This window comes from Siphateles boraxobius, unplaced genomic scaffold, assembly GCF_051911475.1.
Source record: "Siphateles boraxobius isolate OS27281-9 unplaced genomic scaffold, OSU_SipBor_1 41, whole genome shotgun sequence".
Taxonomy (NCBI): Eukaryota; Metazoa; Chordata; class Actinopteri; order Cypriniformes; family Leuciscidae; genus Siphateles; species Siphateles boraxobius.
Window position 1 is genome coordinate 2,747,346 of NW_027509042.1, and position 15,307 is coordinate 2,762,652.

Here is a 15,307-nt window from a genome sequence, read left to right on the forward strand (position 1 = left end):
AGAGAATATTTATTTTAGTTTTGAATTAGATATTTTAAAAGTACAAACTTAAATGATAATAAATATATATTGCTCGTGCTTGTGTGAATAGTATTCGCTGAGCTTTGTTTAAGTTTAGAGACGTGCACCAGAAAAAAATTTAACGGAGACAGAGAGGCAGAAAGCACACCCTGTTTATTTTCTTCATTTTACAAAAGCACACGGTTTTGATGTTAATGTGAGTGTACACAAAAAAAGAAGACCCTCTATAGTTTATAATCATTATTGATTTTATTTATATGACCAAAAATGACGGAGTATTTTAAGTCTATATGCTGCTATGTGGAAAAAAAACAGCAAAACGCGCCGGCGCGTTTCTCGACCCCAGAGAGTTAAATACGACAAGCTGCAAACTTTTGCCTGAGCACCTTCACGTCTGTGTTTGTGTACAGAACGTTCCTGGCCTAAGAAAGCGTTTTCTTACCTTCCACTCTCTATCCATCTCTCTTCTGCTGAATCTCATTGTGTTAAGAGCTTTAGGAGCTGCAGGCAGATATACAGCTCTGATCTCCGGACGTTTGATCGCTTCATTCAGGTTTGGCCCAGTTAGCAAGTGTTGCTGCTGCTTAGGGAGGCATTTCTGTCAGAACCGGGCTTTCTTTATAATTCGGCTCCTTAAACATCCACTCTTACCTGCCAACAGCCGAGCAGCCCACTGCCATAGAGAAAGACAGGATGAGAGTTTAGAAGAGTAGTGATTAAAGTCGAAATTGAGACGGTTTACTTTCTTAAAGTGATAGTTCACCCCAAAATAAAGATTCTGTGCATATGCATCGATCTTTAATTAAGGTCGATCTTGAAACGTGTGAGACACTTTAGGGGAAGCATTTAAATAATTCTATGAATGCATATGAAAATGCAGAATCGAATCAAATTATTAAAATTTTAATGTGAATCGGTCTGAATTTGCAAAAATCGTTATTGAATCGAATTGAAAACCTGTCTACCCAAAGATTCACAGCCCTAATTTTTTAATAATATACTGGTCAATCTTGTTAGTATAATCAATGTGAATGATGACTGGGCCTTTAAAGCTGCAAAAAAATTATAAATAGTATATAGTACAGCTCTTCGGAAGTCACACAATAACTGTTTCTGGAGTTAACTAAATGCTGGAAAAACAGAAAAACTTATAGAAGAGTTCAGGGAGAACACACGTATAAGAAATAACATATTTATTTTTAAACATTATATTATTAAATGCTAATAGAATAGCTGGGTTCAGTTATTCTTATCAAGTAATTAAGACTGCTCAGTCAGAAACACACACACTTGCACACACATGCAGGATTTCTTTGAGGGCTATTCTAGTCTGTGTAACACAGATAAGGGTTATTTCTGACCCCGGGCCGTGGTTGCAAATCTCTGACCATTAGGCGCTAGCAGATAAAGCTGTTATAGGGTTTGTGTGACACTGCTGAAATTCCCTTGTAATGTTCTCCATCGGTTTCCCAAACACTGAATGTGAAAACACCTCATGACTGTGGATGTGCTCTAGCAGATAATAACGCTTTTTAAGAAATGTCACACTGTCTTTTTATTTTGTGTTGACATATTTCCTCTTAGAACTAAATGTTGCGTGAGTGCATTATATGACCTCAAAGCTTACTCCAATTTTGGTTTAATTTAAGTCTTTAAGTCAAGTTGTCATTTGGATGACTTTACTACTATCATTATCATTAATATATTTTTTTTACCCTTGGGAAATTCATAAGTGCAAGATCGACGGCTCCCGGGACATTCAAGGTCACAAGGTCACAGTCAAAATAAAAGCAATTATGTTAATTGTAATTCATGATCACCTCTGGAGTATGAAACGGACTGTCAGTTTTCTGGTTTTCTGGTCAATAACTCCTAAAAATTCTGTTGTGTGTCTGAAAAAACGATTTCAGTCTTTATCCATCTGTTTTGATTAAATGTCTTTGACTTTTAGTCTTTGACTGCCCTAATTTGTATTTTTTAATGTTATGTTTATGTTATATATATATTTTTTTTTTCCTTTCATTTTTACATTTTTTTATTGAATTTAATTGAATTTTTATTATTCTATTCTTTTCTATTCTATATATCAGTACTGGGACATCAGTCATAGTGGGCAATATTAACTATGAAGTCAGTAGCAGGCACAGATACACACGATTTGGAGACTTTTGCGATACTCTTTTTCAATGTGCTATGATTAGGAATCCACACATTCTATTGTCTCTCACTATATAGGACAGATAGGGTTGTGAATTGGGAAGTTTGAATTGTTAAATGTTCCTTGTTGTTGTGCGTGTGCTTGGTGTTCGTATTTGTAACTGTGCACTGTTAATATGCTGCCATTTTGGCCAGGTCTCTCTTGAAAAAGAGGTTTTAAATATCAATGAGATCATCTGGTTAAATAAAGGTTAAATAAAAATGTAGCCATTATGTGATGGTGATTATTAGTGATTTGCATTGCTGTTAACCAATGCTGTCTGTGTGTAACAGGATGATGCACTGGGCCGGTCGTATAGAGAAGGAACTGGAGAAGGTGCTGCAGCTGGTCACCGGAGGCCAACAAATGAAAGGAGTAAGTTGAACATCTTTAACCTGTTAGACCGTACTACAAATCTAGTTATATAATATCTAGTTATATAATATTCTATAATATAAAGACATTCTGGATTTACAGAGTAAGGGCAAGGGCATCTCTCTTCTGTACATCAGTGTGGAAGCGACCATAATAATCACACTGTATTGTTTATCTTTGTTGTGGTGCCTTAGGAAGAAGCTTTAACTTGTTTATGATGTTATGATAACTGGTTGCATAAGATGATTACAATAATAGCAGATTTTTTTTTTTGTAGTCGATAGAGACATTTCATAACAATAATTTTCTGTTGACAGCGGTCACAATCTTGGCCACTAAGCAATAATTTAACGGTAGTTTCTGAAAGCTTGACATATACTGTTTTTTTATATTGAATATTTCACATGAATATTTCACTAGTTAAATGACTATTCTATATATTGTGTTAAATGGCATAAAACAATTTCTTAATATTAAAATATTGTGAGACCATGAAAAGGCGTTTTTTTATTTTATGCAATTTTTGTTTATTACAAATTACAGTACAGTATGTTCATAATTTTAGTGATAAGTAGAATAAAAAATTAAATAATTAAAATAAAAAAATGATGTACATATATATATATAGCCCTTTTAAATATTTATTTCAATTTTAATAATTTATTTAAAGTAAATCATGTATCTCTGGCTATTTCCATTCCCAAGTTGTGGGAGTTTTTGTTTGTTTGTATTGAATATATATTGCTGGGATAAACAGCAGAGTAAGTGATTGGGAGTATATTTTAATTTGTCCATCCATGTGTGTATGTGTGTGTGTGTTTTAGAAAATCAGTTTGGGACACTGAATGCATGCAAGTCTGTGTTTGCACTCTCGGTAGCCGGAGGTTGCTGAGTCTGTGGTCTGAGTGTGTGTGTGCAGTGAGTCTGTGAAAGCGCATTTATCTCCGGCCCAAACAGGAGTCGTCACAGGGAGTGCTAAATGGCCCAGCATGTGCAGAAAAAGCCATTTTCTAAATGGATGCCTCTCCCTATATGTGCGTCTGATAGAAATCTTCCCTGGGCTACAGCGGCCCGCTAACAAGATTGCTTTCCTTCGTCACTCTCTCTTTCCTTTTCATGCCCAGTTTATTCCGATATTCTTTTCCCACCCTTTCTGAAAAAAAGTCTGGCAAATGAATTCTAAGCATTTTTTAGCTTCTCAAAGTTATTTTTGAGAAAGTAAATTGAATGGACTGGCCGCATTCAGCGTGCAACAATCTTGAATACATATTTGGATATTTTGCTTGAAAAATTGGTGGATTGGAAAATATATAGAATTATATGATGTATGATAGTGATAGTGATATAATCTGATGACATTTGGTCATTTTGAGATGATTTGTTTGGATGATTTGAGAGGTTTGGCTGAATATGAACTTCAGAGTTCCCCTTTTTTTAAATTATTATTATTAGTGGTTGATTTTTGAGTAAATATGTAGTACAGTGTCCAAAACTCTTGTATGGTGGCCGAGAAGTGCAAAACAGACCACAATTCTGAAAACAAAACAACAAATTTATAAACGCAGTGGAAAGACTAAAAACAAATGATCAAGTTAGAAAACACAATAACATTTCCAAAATAACAAATCAGACACATTTTTGTGTATATATATATATACACACACACACACACACACACACACACACACACACACACACACACACACACACACACACACACACACACACACACACACACACACACACACACACACACACACACACACACACACACACACACACACACACACACACACGTACCCAGGCTGGAGACGTATTGCTTGTCATGGTTTTGCAGTGAGATTTTTGTTTATAAATTCTGAAATTTTTCACAGACCTCCTGGCTTTTCGTGAGAGGAACCCGATGTTGTAAATATTGTTGTCAGGTTGATTCAACCATAACATTTTGTAACTAAAAAAACCAGTTAATTTAGATGTTTCCAAGTAAAGCACATGTTTAGGTTTCTTGACAAAACATTTTTGCTGTGTGTGTGCTGGTAAGCTATGGAATTATTTCAACTAAATAATTTAGATTAAAGAGATTCAGCTGACAAACGAGTTTGGGAACCCCTGAGATAGATGAACATCCTTTCAGTTGCATCACTTCCATCTTGATTTACTTTGCTTTACGAAATTAAATAGAATGGACCTTGAAAGCGCTACTTCTTTTGTTTCTTTCTCTGGTTCTATTTATGTCTCTCTGTGTCTTTAGTCAGGGATGTTAGATAAGCAGTCATACAGCTTTACTCCCACACACACTCCCTAACAAACTACACAGTTCAGTAGCACGGATATAAATAGAACACACTCGTGTGCAACTCTGGGCGCCTCTTCAAGGTTATGACAGCTCATGTTGGGCCAGTCATCTGAATATTTAATGCCTTCTCCTAAGTTTATCTGTTTCTTGGTAAATTCATTTTTTCCTCTGAAGCCAGATGTGCGTGTTTGTTGGGTATTGGACACCTGGACTGTTGTATGTTTTGTGTAAAAGGACAGAAATAGGAAATGAGACAAGAAAAGGAAAGTGCCTCTTAATGCACATCATTCTCTGATTCAGATAGAAGTTACTAGATTTGCTTGTCCTGAAGTAAAAATACTAAAGCAGACATTGTGAAATCTGTTCAAATGCCACCAAAAATGTTTTATTTTTGCTTTTTCTTTTCATTATAATATCTGAACATCCTTAAAACAAGATAAATTTACTTCAGAAGCAAAATTGTGTCAGGTAATAAGTTGTTTTCTGAGAATATAACTTGAAATAAGTCTATATTTCTTTCAAACCTAAATCTCACAAAATGTTGTTATATTAATGGATTTTTGTTGTGTTTACACAATTTTCTAATGCAGTTTTGTTATCTTATTTTAAGGATGTTTTGATGAAAATTGATATGCACATATTTGCATTATATTTCAAATGTGTATGATATATTGCAAATTACCCTACCATGATACGCTTGTCATGATTGCAATATGCAACTGCTAATCAGTGATTTCAGTTAACTGATGTAATGCAGAGAACTTGCACCTGTGGTCTGTTCTTACAAGACGTTCTTAGCTGTTTTAACGGGTTAATATATATAAACATGTATAAACATGCATCTGTATAAACATGCACTAGATGTATTTTTTTTAATGTTGTGATGTTTTTTTCAGCGTCTCATATAATGAGTGTCACGTTAAGATGCTATTTCAAGTTAACAAAAGTCCAAAATGTATATATTCACCTCGAGTTCCATTGCAATGATCTACAGTACGTGTGAATGGCCCCTGATTTGAGAAATTAATCTTAGGGGTATCGCATCACACATTGCTGTCATATTACTCAGAAGTTTATCCTGTGTTGCAGTTTTTCTACATATCATGCAGCCCTAGTAGTATTACTGTATATGGATTGAAATATAGAAGAACAAATAGTAACATGTTGATTGATAAATGGAAATGTAAAAAGTAAAAGAAACATGCTTAAGCTCAGTGAGGCAGGATATGATATCATTCTTTCTCTTTGTCCTGCAGACAGCAGTTAGTGCTTTGAATGACTTAATTAGGATAAAGTCAGGAATCAGATTGGAGTGATGTGAACTGTCTAGAGCAACGCTAGAAACCTGACCTCCATGATGACCTTTGATCTCTGCCTGCTTTCTGCTGGAGACCATGCATAATTCAAACTGATGGGTCACAGCTAGTAATGCTGGATCTGCTACTGATGTCCATTAAATAATTACAACAAGTTCACAGTCAGTTTGATGCGTTTTGTCACATGTTATGTAATAGATTCTATTTAATCTATTTAATGTCACACCACAGTGAAAACACCTAAATATCAGACCTTAAATGGGTTCCCTTTCGAATGGCAACTCGCATGGTGTCCCCTTGAGGACACTTTGGGGAATGCCTCCAGCATGACCGGTGTCTGAAGCATGTGTGAAAACACGACATCCTCTTATTTGTCTTCATGATCCTTTTGTTTGTTTCTGACATCTGAGAACACACACGATTGTGCTTTCTTGGGTTTGGGTGAGGAGCTTTCGTGTTCAGTTCTTGAGGGAGCTGAATGCGAGCATTGTGAGGATTTCTCAATGTAAAGCTCTGTTTGCGCCAGCCTTATTCATGAAGGATGTGTGGGACGTGCATTTGGGTGGAATGCCTTCGACTCTTCGAAGAGTCTGGATATGCTAGGTATGATGTATTCGCAAAACTGACTACAAGAGACAGGTAAGAAGAAGTTAGTATTTGCACTAGCACGTTCAGCTCCCGAGGAAGTTGAAGGCACTCATAGCGATGCATTCATGGCTGTTCTCTTATGTGTTCTCGTATGATTCCTTTCAGAGAGATTGAATCTGATTGCGCTTGACATTCGAGGGGGTTGTGCGGTTTCAGTAATTTATTTCATCTGGGCTTGACTCTCTCTTGAGGGATGAAAGTTGGGTGCCTGCAGGACAGGAATTCGAACAGGAATTATTTCTTTTTTGGTCTCCTCTTGTTGGCTCAAATATTGCCATTATTCAATGTTTTGTATCTTATTCTTATTAGTAGTTATTTATCATAACAATGTTTTATGAGCTTTATGTTTTTCCATTGATCTCCACGCTGCGGCAGAGAGATCATAAGGGAAACCATCTTAGAGCTCAGCTAGGCAGTGGTACTGAGCTTTCTGTTAGAGGCCTCTGCTCCCCTGAGGTCCGCCCGATATTGTGTCAAGCTGCTGGCCCTATTTTGTAGCCTCCTTGACAGGCGTAGGATGTAGTGCTAAGGCCTCCGTCCCACGAGCTTAACCAGGGGCTAAGTTGCTAGGCTCTCTGTGAGCCTCCTTGGCTACTGCACATAAACCGGAGCGTTGCTAGGCCTCCTCTTGCTATAGAGAGTTATTCTGCCAAGGCCTCTGCTCCCCAGAGCTCCCCTGGATAGCCGGAAAGTTGTTCGGCTCTAGGCAAGTCTCCTTGGAAGCTGTCCTGAGTGTGTAACGTAGTTAGACCTCCTCTCACTTAAGAGAGTCGTCAGGCTGAGGCCTCCTTCTCCATTCAGTGACGATATTCCCTTAAAGGTATTCTCAGGAAAACCAAACACTTGAGTTTCTTTTTTGACTCAGTCTGGCACGAAAGGGAAGAAGGGTGTAAGCCAGGTCTTTCTCTGTTAGGGTGTGCAACTAAGGTTTTGGCCCTAGAGAATTAGTCACGACAGCTGCAGGTGTGTACCTCAGGGATGGGGGTCTCTTTTACTTTCAAAGGGGGAGTCTTTGACTTTAATGTCATTGTCAGCCAATGAGGTAGTCATCCCTTCAGCATGGCAGAGTGGGAATCCGTTCCCCAAAGTGTCCTCTAGGGGACGCAGTGCGAATTCCCATTAGAAAGGGAACCATGGTTAGATGCGTAACCTGATACATTTCAGGAACATGGCAATACTAGCAAAATACTACATACTACATAATGGCGAAAATGAAGAATGAACTGGTTGGACATCATTTCAAACAACTCAGGCCAAAACAACTTTGCCAAAGTGAACTTTCCAAAAAAGTTCACTCCAGTTGTTTAAACACTTTAAGCTGCTATTGGACTGTGGCGATTATGTAACAGGTAGGTTTGGCTCTGAGGCACTGCCTTTTTGACATGGTCAAATCATCCTCTCTGGTTGATGAAGATCTGTTCAGTTGTTGAGGTTATTGAATTTTTTCAAGATGGCGGAACGGCATGGAATCCTCCGTGGACCTACCCGGCACATGTATATAAAGATAATAAATTCTTCGTTTACGAGGATAAGTCAGATAATTGGCAGAGGTATTTGTACACCATTGAAGACATATTTATGAATAAAAATATTGATTTTAGATAATAAAAAACCTAAAAAACTGCACATTGTCCCTTTAAGTGAAGAAAGAAAAAGAACTTTGCTCTGAGTATATCGGGGCTTTAAGAAACAAATACATTAGCCATTGACCAAGATCCAGCTCATTACCTATAGTGCTGCTGAAGCGTCTACCATATCAGCTCACATAGTCTGAGGTTTTGTAAACACAAGCACAAACTTGAGTGAGTGTGACTTGATTTTAATAGCTTGATGCTACAGCACCAACATTTTTTAATTAGTATTGATTTGATTAGTGTGTGGCAAATCCACCCAGCACCCGCCGATAAAGATTTAATTTGATTGCCATTTTTTTTAAGTTTCCGATGTTTGTCCTGAGAAAAAGACCCTAGTAATCGCACGTGCATCTTCGATGAGATCCAAAAAATATTTTTCAAGAAAATGCAAATAATCTGAACTGCTTTCCACATTCATTTTATAGCTGTATACTCCTATTGTATGAAAACTATTTAACGGTTTGTGCTATTTCTCAAAAGGCACTTAGGAGAAACTTCTGAGGAAAAAGTTGATGCTTAAAACATTTCCAAGAAATCTCCTGAAAGAGCGACTTTTCAGCAATTATAATTTCCTCTGGACAGGTTTGAATTCTAAAGCTGTATGATGCAGGTGTATATGTATGTATGTGGGCGAACTGTTCTCGGTGGTCTTTATAATCATGGCTTCAGCTGACAGCAGCACTTTGAAATCATTTTTTATACATGAATTGTTCACAAACACGCAAGCACGCACGCACAGAGACACACAGAGACACACAGAGACACACACACACACACACACACACACACACACACACACACACACACACACACACACACACACACACACACACACACACACACACACACACACACACACACACCCCCACACTCTTCTGGCTGTGTGTGTTTTCAGAGGCTGCAGATGTAATCGCTGATCAGTGTTTGGTTTAATTAAGTTTCTGATTTAATTGCACTTAGTACTGAAGTCAACTTTAAATCACATTTGACTGAATGAAAGTTTGGGGTCTGTAAGATTATTTTTTAATTGATCAAAAGTAAACACAGTAAAGTGTTTCCAAGAGAAACAACAGTAAAAACATTTATGATGTCGCAAAATATTTCTATTTCAAATAAATGCTGACAAAAAAAAAACAAAGAAAAAAACAGACTAAATCCAGAAGGACTTTGCTTTTAAAACAAGTTTTGTCCAGGTACACTTGCACATAGTTTTTTAGCTTTACAGGAAGGTTTCTTCAAGCATCTTGGAGACATTGCCATAGTTCTTCTGATTAGTGTGTCTATGTTTTTTCTTTTTCTTCATGTAATCACAGACAGACTCGATGATGATGAAATCAGATCATAGCGGCTGTGCATACGAAAATGTTCATACAAAATGTTGTGCATACAAAACTGGATTATTACAATTAATGGCAAAAGAAATGTTTGGAAATGTAAACTGATATTTCCAACTGACACACTAAAGCAAAATATATAAATAATAAATACATTTTTTGGTGAAAGTACTAACAGACCTAAGACACAGTACTATATGTGTGTATATATACGTATATATATATATATATACACACACACACACACACACACACACAGCGTTTAGTTGATCCTGGTAAGCACCCATTATCACAGCTGTAAACACAACAGCTTTCTTCTTCCACGAGGGGGTTTGGCGTCATGGCGGCTTTGTTTCCAGGCGGACCATTAAAGAACGCAACTCCCGGACATCCTGTAGAATTCAACCAATTAGACGACGACTTTGAAAATCCTGAAGTGTTTCCAGTTAAGTGTGCCATATGCATCAGACGTTCAGCCAACGGTCCGTCTGAGGCGGAGACTACCATTTTAATTCAGTTAACCCAAACCGTTTTTGAGGATTTAAATGTGTTATGAATGTCTGCGATGACATTTCATGTTTCATCACTGCATCCTAGTAACTACAAATACACACACACATCCTCCTCTCTTTTTGCCTCTCAAAAGAAAATAATAGGACACCTTTCTTACACTAAACTATAAATGTGTTCTATTTTCTCCGTCTCAGCCTTAAGCCAAAAAGAGAGAAAAAAAATATCACATAATATCATAATCATGCCAACAGCACTTTTCCGTCCTTCAATGATAAACCCTAAAGCAAATCCGGTGAAGTTCACCCATCAGTGGTTCACTCTTAGAAGAAAAGGTTCTATATTGAACCTTAAAGGGTTCTGTCAGGTGATTCATTTTAAAAACCTTTTAGGGGTTTTCATTTTATGGATTTAAAATTAAAATAAACTGTTTAACATGAAAGTATTATGCAATAATTTAAGACATTTCCTCTTATATAGAACCTTTTGGACATAAAGAGTTCTTTAACGTTGAGTCAAGAACCCTAGGTTCTATACGGAACCCCACTGAACCCCCTCTGAGACTAGTGTATTGTGTATGTTGAGTTTGCAGGGGTTGACATTGACTCATTACCCATGGAAATGTAAAATCACAATCGAGATCTCTTTAATATCTCATTTGTTTTGCCCAGACTGCAATAAGATGACATAGAGAGCAAATGGAGATGAAATCTCCTGCTTCCAAGATTTTTTTTCTTGAGACCTCAGTAATCTCAACGTGTGTCCTCTTTAGAAGAGAACAACAGTGTGCTCAGATTTAAATGCCATCTCAAACATTTTAAGTTCTTCAAATTTTTTTAGCAGTGAAATCTGCCTCTAGTTAAATACAAATGTGATGCTTGTTTTTTCGTGATCGTTTTGTCACTCCTGCATTGTGTGGTCTCCAGTTTGCTTGCATGTAGAAATAAACGTTGTGTTAAATAAATGTGCTTTTAGGCCTGAGTTGAAGAGAGACAGGAAGAGACAATCCTCTGCATTTCCTTAAGTGGAGACATTATTGTATATTGACTGAAAATCGGATTATTGTGCTTTCAGTGCATCTCCCTCACAGACTGAAGCGTTATTATCATATTAATATTCCTCAGTCATGTAAAAAAAAAAGCATCTTGTTGAATCCGGCATTGAATTTGTGGAGATTCTGGAAGCTGTCTTCCGTAAAATGCGCAGCACAGAGAGCTAAATTACGATTTAAATTTTCAGGAACATAATCAAACATAAATTGTAGCCATTGTTGACGAACTACACCATCCGTAGGAAGCACGAACACAGAAGACCTGACAGCTGGGTGAAAATAACACACTTTCGACGGCATGGCTACTGCTCTCCACTATAACTCTTCCTCTTCCACAAAGCCACAGAAATATGGCCATGCCCCCTTTTTTGCATATTCCGGAGGGAGGGTTGATTATGGGTTAGTTACGTACAAAACCCGGGAAATATCTCGTTGTAGTCCCATTCGAGTCGTTTTTGTAGGCTTTAAACTTCCTGATTTTTAAAAGACGATATCTCTGCTTACATTGAACTTTCAGCGCAGCAACTTTGCAGATACTGTTCATGCACCAACAGCAACATTACACACTATTTAAAATGAAAAAAGTGAAATCGCAATCAACCACCCCTTTAAAAAAAAGATGCAAAAGTATCACAGAATGGTCTGTGTTGTATATTCAGTGTTCTGGGCTTGGTAAAAACAAATTGAAATTGAATGTTATTTAATGAAAATCCTGACCTCAGCCGTTGGTCTTCTGTGCACGGCTGTGTGTGTTCATGAGACTATGTTAACGGGCAATTCCATGCAAAGGTCATCTTTACCATGAAAAAATAAAGTTTTAACCAAAAGAACAAAACCCTTTTTAAGGTTTCCATTTAGGTCTGTAATATACTGTATTAATGTGCTTTAACAAAAATTTTAAGAAAATTGCCTTGTTTATCCACCAGATATGAGGTGAGCAACAATGCTTAAATTACATTTTCAACCAGCCATATTTCATGCTTTCAAAAAAAGGTATCAAAGACCCCCCTTTTTAAACTTTATTTTAACAGTAAGCATTTTGCAGAAAGATGGAGGCATGCCTGAGAAATAAATATACTAATTTGGTCATAACAGCACTGCCTGTTGAATTTATAAGGGCTATAATAAAGAGGTCTTGAGGCTTCAGTGCACTGTCACGTCCATAACGTTTTAAAGGTTTAGTTTATTTAATATGACAATTATAAATGCAAATAACTTGAAACTTTATTTACAAAGCTAAATTATGTTTATGCTTATTAGGATAGACAATTCATCTCACTACTTTGCTCTGAACAACCATAATAATGCGTTACGGACGTGACCGTTACAGACGCTTCATATTAAATCATGCATATGACTATTGTGATCTGTTTCAAGACAGAAATGATTTTGGCCACTTCATTTCAAGTTTTGTTTTGTAGAAAGACTTTATTTAAAGTGAATTTCGTTTTGTACAAATTGTATCTTAATTTTAAATCAAAGTTTCATCAATAGCATGGAGGTGCGATCATTTGCAACACGTAAACTTGAGCGCGTCTCATAACTGAACAGAAACTCGACGTATGCCTCTCAGAAATATAGCCTATCTATAGAGAGATTGCAAAGATCAAAACGAAAAGAAATAGGCAACTCTCTGATTGTGTAATCTGTATGTGCTTTTTCCACCACCACGTCCCTTTAGAGGCTCGGTACGATCACGCTGACAAAATAATAATAGTAATAGGCTAATAATATTGCGTGTCAATTATTTTGTCAAATCATTTTTATACGAAATTTAATGTGATGATTTTGACTCGCGACTGTGCATTAAAATCCATAAACTGGCCGAAAACCATGCGATCATTTAGACACAAAAAACGTAGGCATTACATGATTGCTAGTGACTCACATCTACGGACAATAATGTCCATCGGTTCACCTGACTGTGGAGGAAACCTTTTGAACTCCTATATGACAAACATTAATTTTTTAATGTATTTTAATTTTGACTGTCTTCCGTAATAGTCTCTGCTTTAATGTTCCGTCTATGTGTTTATAGTAGCCTATTCACGTCCAAGTCGAGAGGCGTCCTGCAATTGCGCGAGGAACCTGATTGGTTTAGGCGCGAAACAGGCGCCCTCTAATTCGCTCGCGCTTCCTCTTCCTCAGGTTTTGACAGCTCGAAGATAGCATTATCTTAAAGCTAAACAACTACCACAACGACAGATGGATAAAATGGTAAGATGATACTAAAAACCAATACTTCAATACTTTTACATATTGAATTAAGATGTACAGTAAGCTATAAACATCCAAGCTAAAAAAAAACTAATTCATAATTGGGGGGGGGTTGGGGGATTGTGGTCTTCAGAATCATTTCAGACAGTCTTCTTAATGTGAAAACACAGCCATTATGCGTCAACAAAAGTGCCATGATGGTTTGATTGTTGATTTTCCAAACAGATTCTATGTATTTCAGACACGTCACATCCATAACAGGATTTTTGTCACATCCATAACGTTGGTTTTTCCTCATAATACACTTCATAAAAATATATATATTTTAAACATTGATATTTTTATGTTCAGCTAAGACCCCTTCATCATGTGGATAGCAATATTTATACATTGTATTTAAAAGTTCACATACTTTAAAGGAAATCGAACAGTATACCAAAAACTCATTTTCCGTCACATCCATAACGCATGCATATTTTCCTTTTTTGGGGGTGCTTAAATATATTTTAGAAAAACATATTTTGCCTATCAATTCCCCAGATTGGGTGCTCTGAGAATATGCATTTCCAATTTAAATATTGTAAGAAGTTTTTTTTTTCTGAGACATTTCACCTGTCATTATGAGTTCAAATGTCACATCCATAACGCTGGAATTACCCTAGCACAGCATTAGAACCAACACCAGGGTGAGTAAATTATGACTTCATTTTCATTTTAGGGTTGACCATAAAATTCCCCAACTGACAAAATACATTAGAATGTTCAGAATCTACCAGACAGTGAAGTGATGTCATCATAACATTTGCATGCTGTTACGATTGGTCTTCCAAATTGTTATTTGTCTTCTTTTTCTTTTACTGTATCTATTAACCGATCTAAGTTAAAAGTGCCTCTGATGTAGCATTTCATTTACACAGAACCAAAGTCGAACATCTCAAAGCCAAAACTTTGACTATTCTTTTACTGACGTAGAAGAATATTTTTGCCTATACAGCTTTGTTTTATTTGTAGACATCCTGTAGATATAGTGAAAAAAGACAATAGTTTTTCTTTTTTTCTGTAAAATTATACTTTTGAATGAGAGATTGTGTGTTCCCATCTGTGCATGTGTGTTTTAAGAGGGCACATTCTCTCTTTCATACATCAGCTTACTAGCAGAGGAAAGATTACAGTAAGGTTGTATTGCTTTGCTCTGTCTTTAAATACATTTTCTTTCCCCTTGTTTAATTTTACAATGACATCAAAATATGTGAATGCTGGCTGTGGTGTGTGTGTGTGTGTGTGTGTGTGTAATGTATAATGACTTCCACTGTTCTCTAATCCTACACCAACCCCCTTATTGGAGATGTCATCAGTCCTATATCTTATCTCTCCTCCTCAAAACACACACACACACACACACACACACACACACACACACACACACACACACACACACACACACACACACACACACACACACACACACACACACACACACACACACACACACACACACACACACACAGTTTACAAACCTCAGTGCTAAATAGAAATGGAAAATTATACCGGATATGTTATTATTCATGTACCTAGCTATAAGGATTTGATGATTTGATTGGTGTTGTGTGCTGGTTTTTAGGAAGTTGCTATGTTTTTATGGTAGAATGCTTGTGGTTTTCATATTCTTACAATTTCCCCTGATTTGCTCCTCTTTTTTTTTTTTTGC

General features: G+C 36.8%; 1 protein-coding gene across 2 annotated transcripts in view; it reads left to right on the forward strand.

The window, feature by feature from the left end:
- cacna2d2a (calcium channel, voltage-dependent, alpha 2/delta subunit 2a) overlaps positions 1-15,307 on the forward strand; it is a 236,826-nt gene that overhangs the window by 15,189 nt on the left and 206,330 nt on the right. For both annotated transcript variants that reach the window (XM_077197787.1, XM_077197786.1), the window contains exon 2: positions 2,512-2,593. In XM_077197787.1, the coding sequence (XP_077053902.1) occupies positions 2,512-2,593 (82 nt within the window). The remainder of the gene's footprint in view (positions 1-2,511; positions 2,594-15,307) is intronic.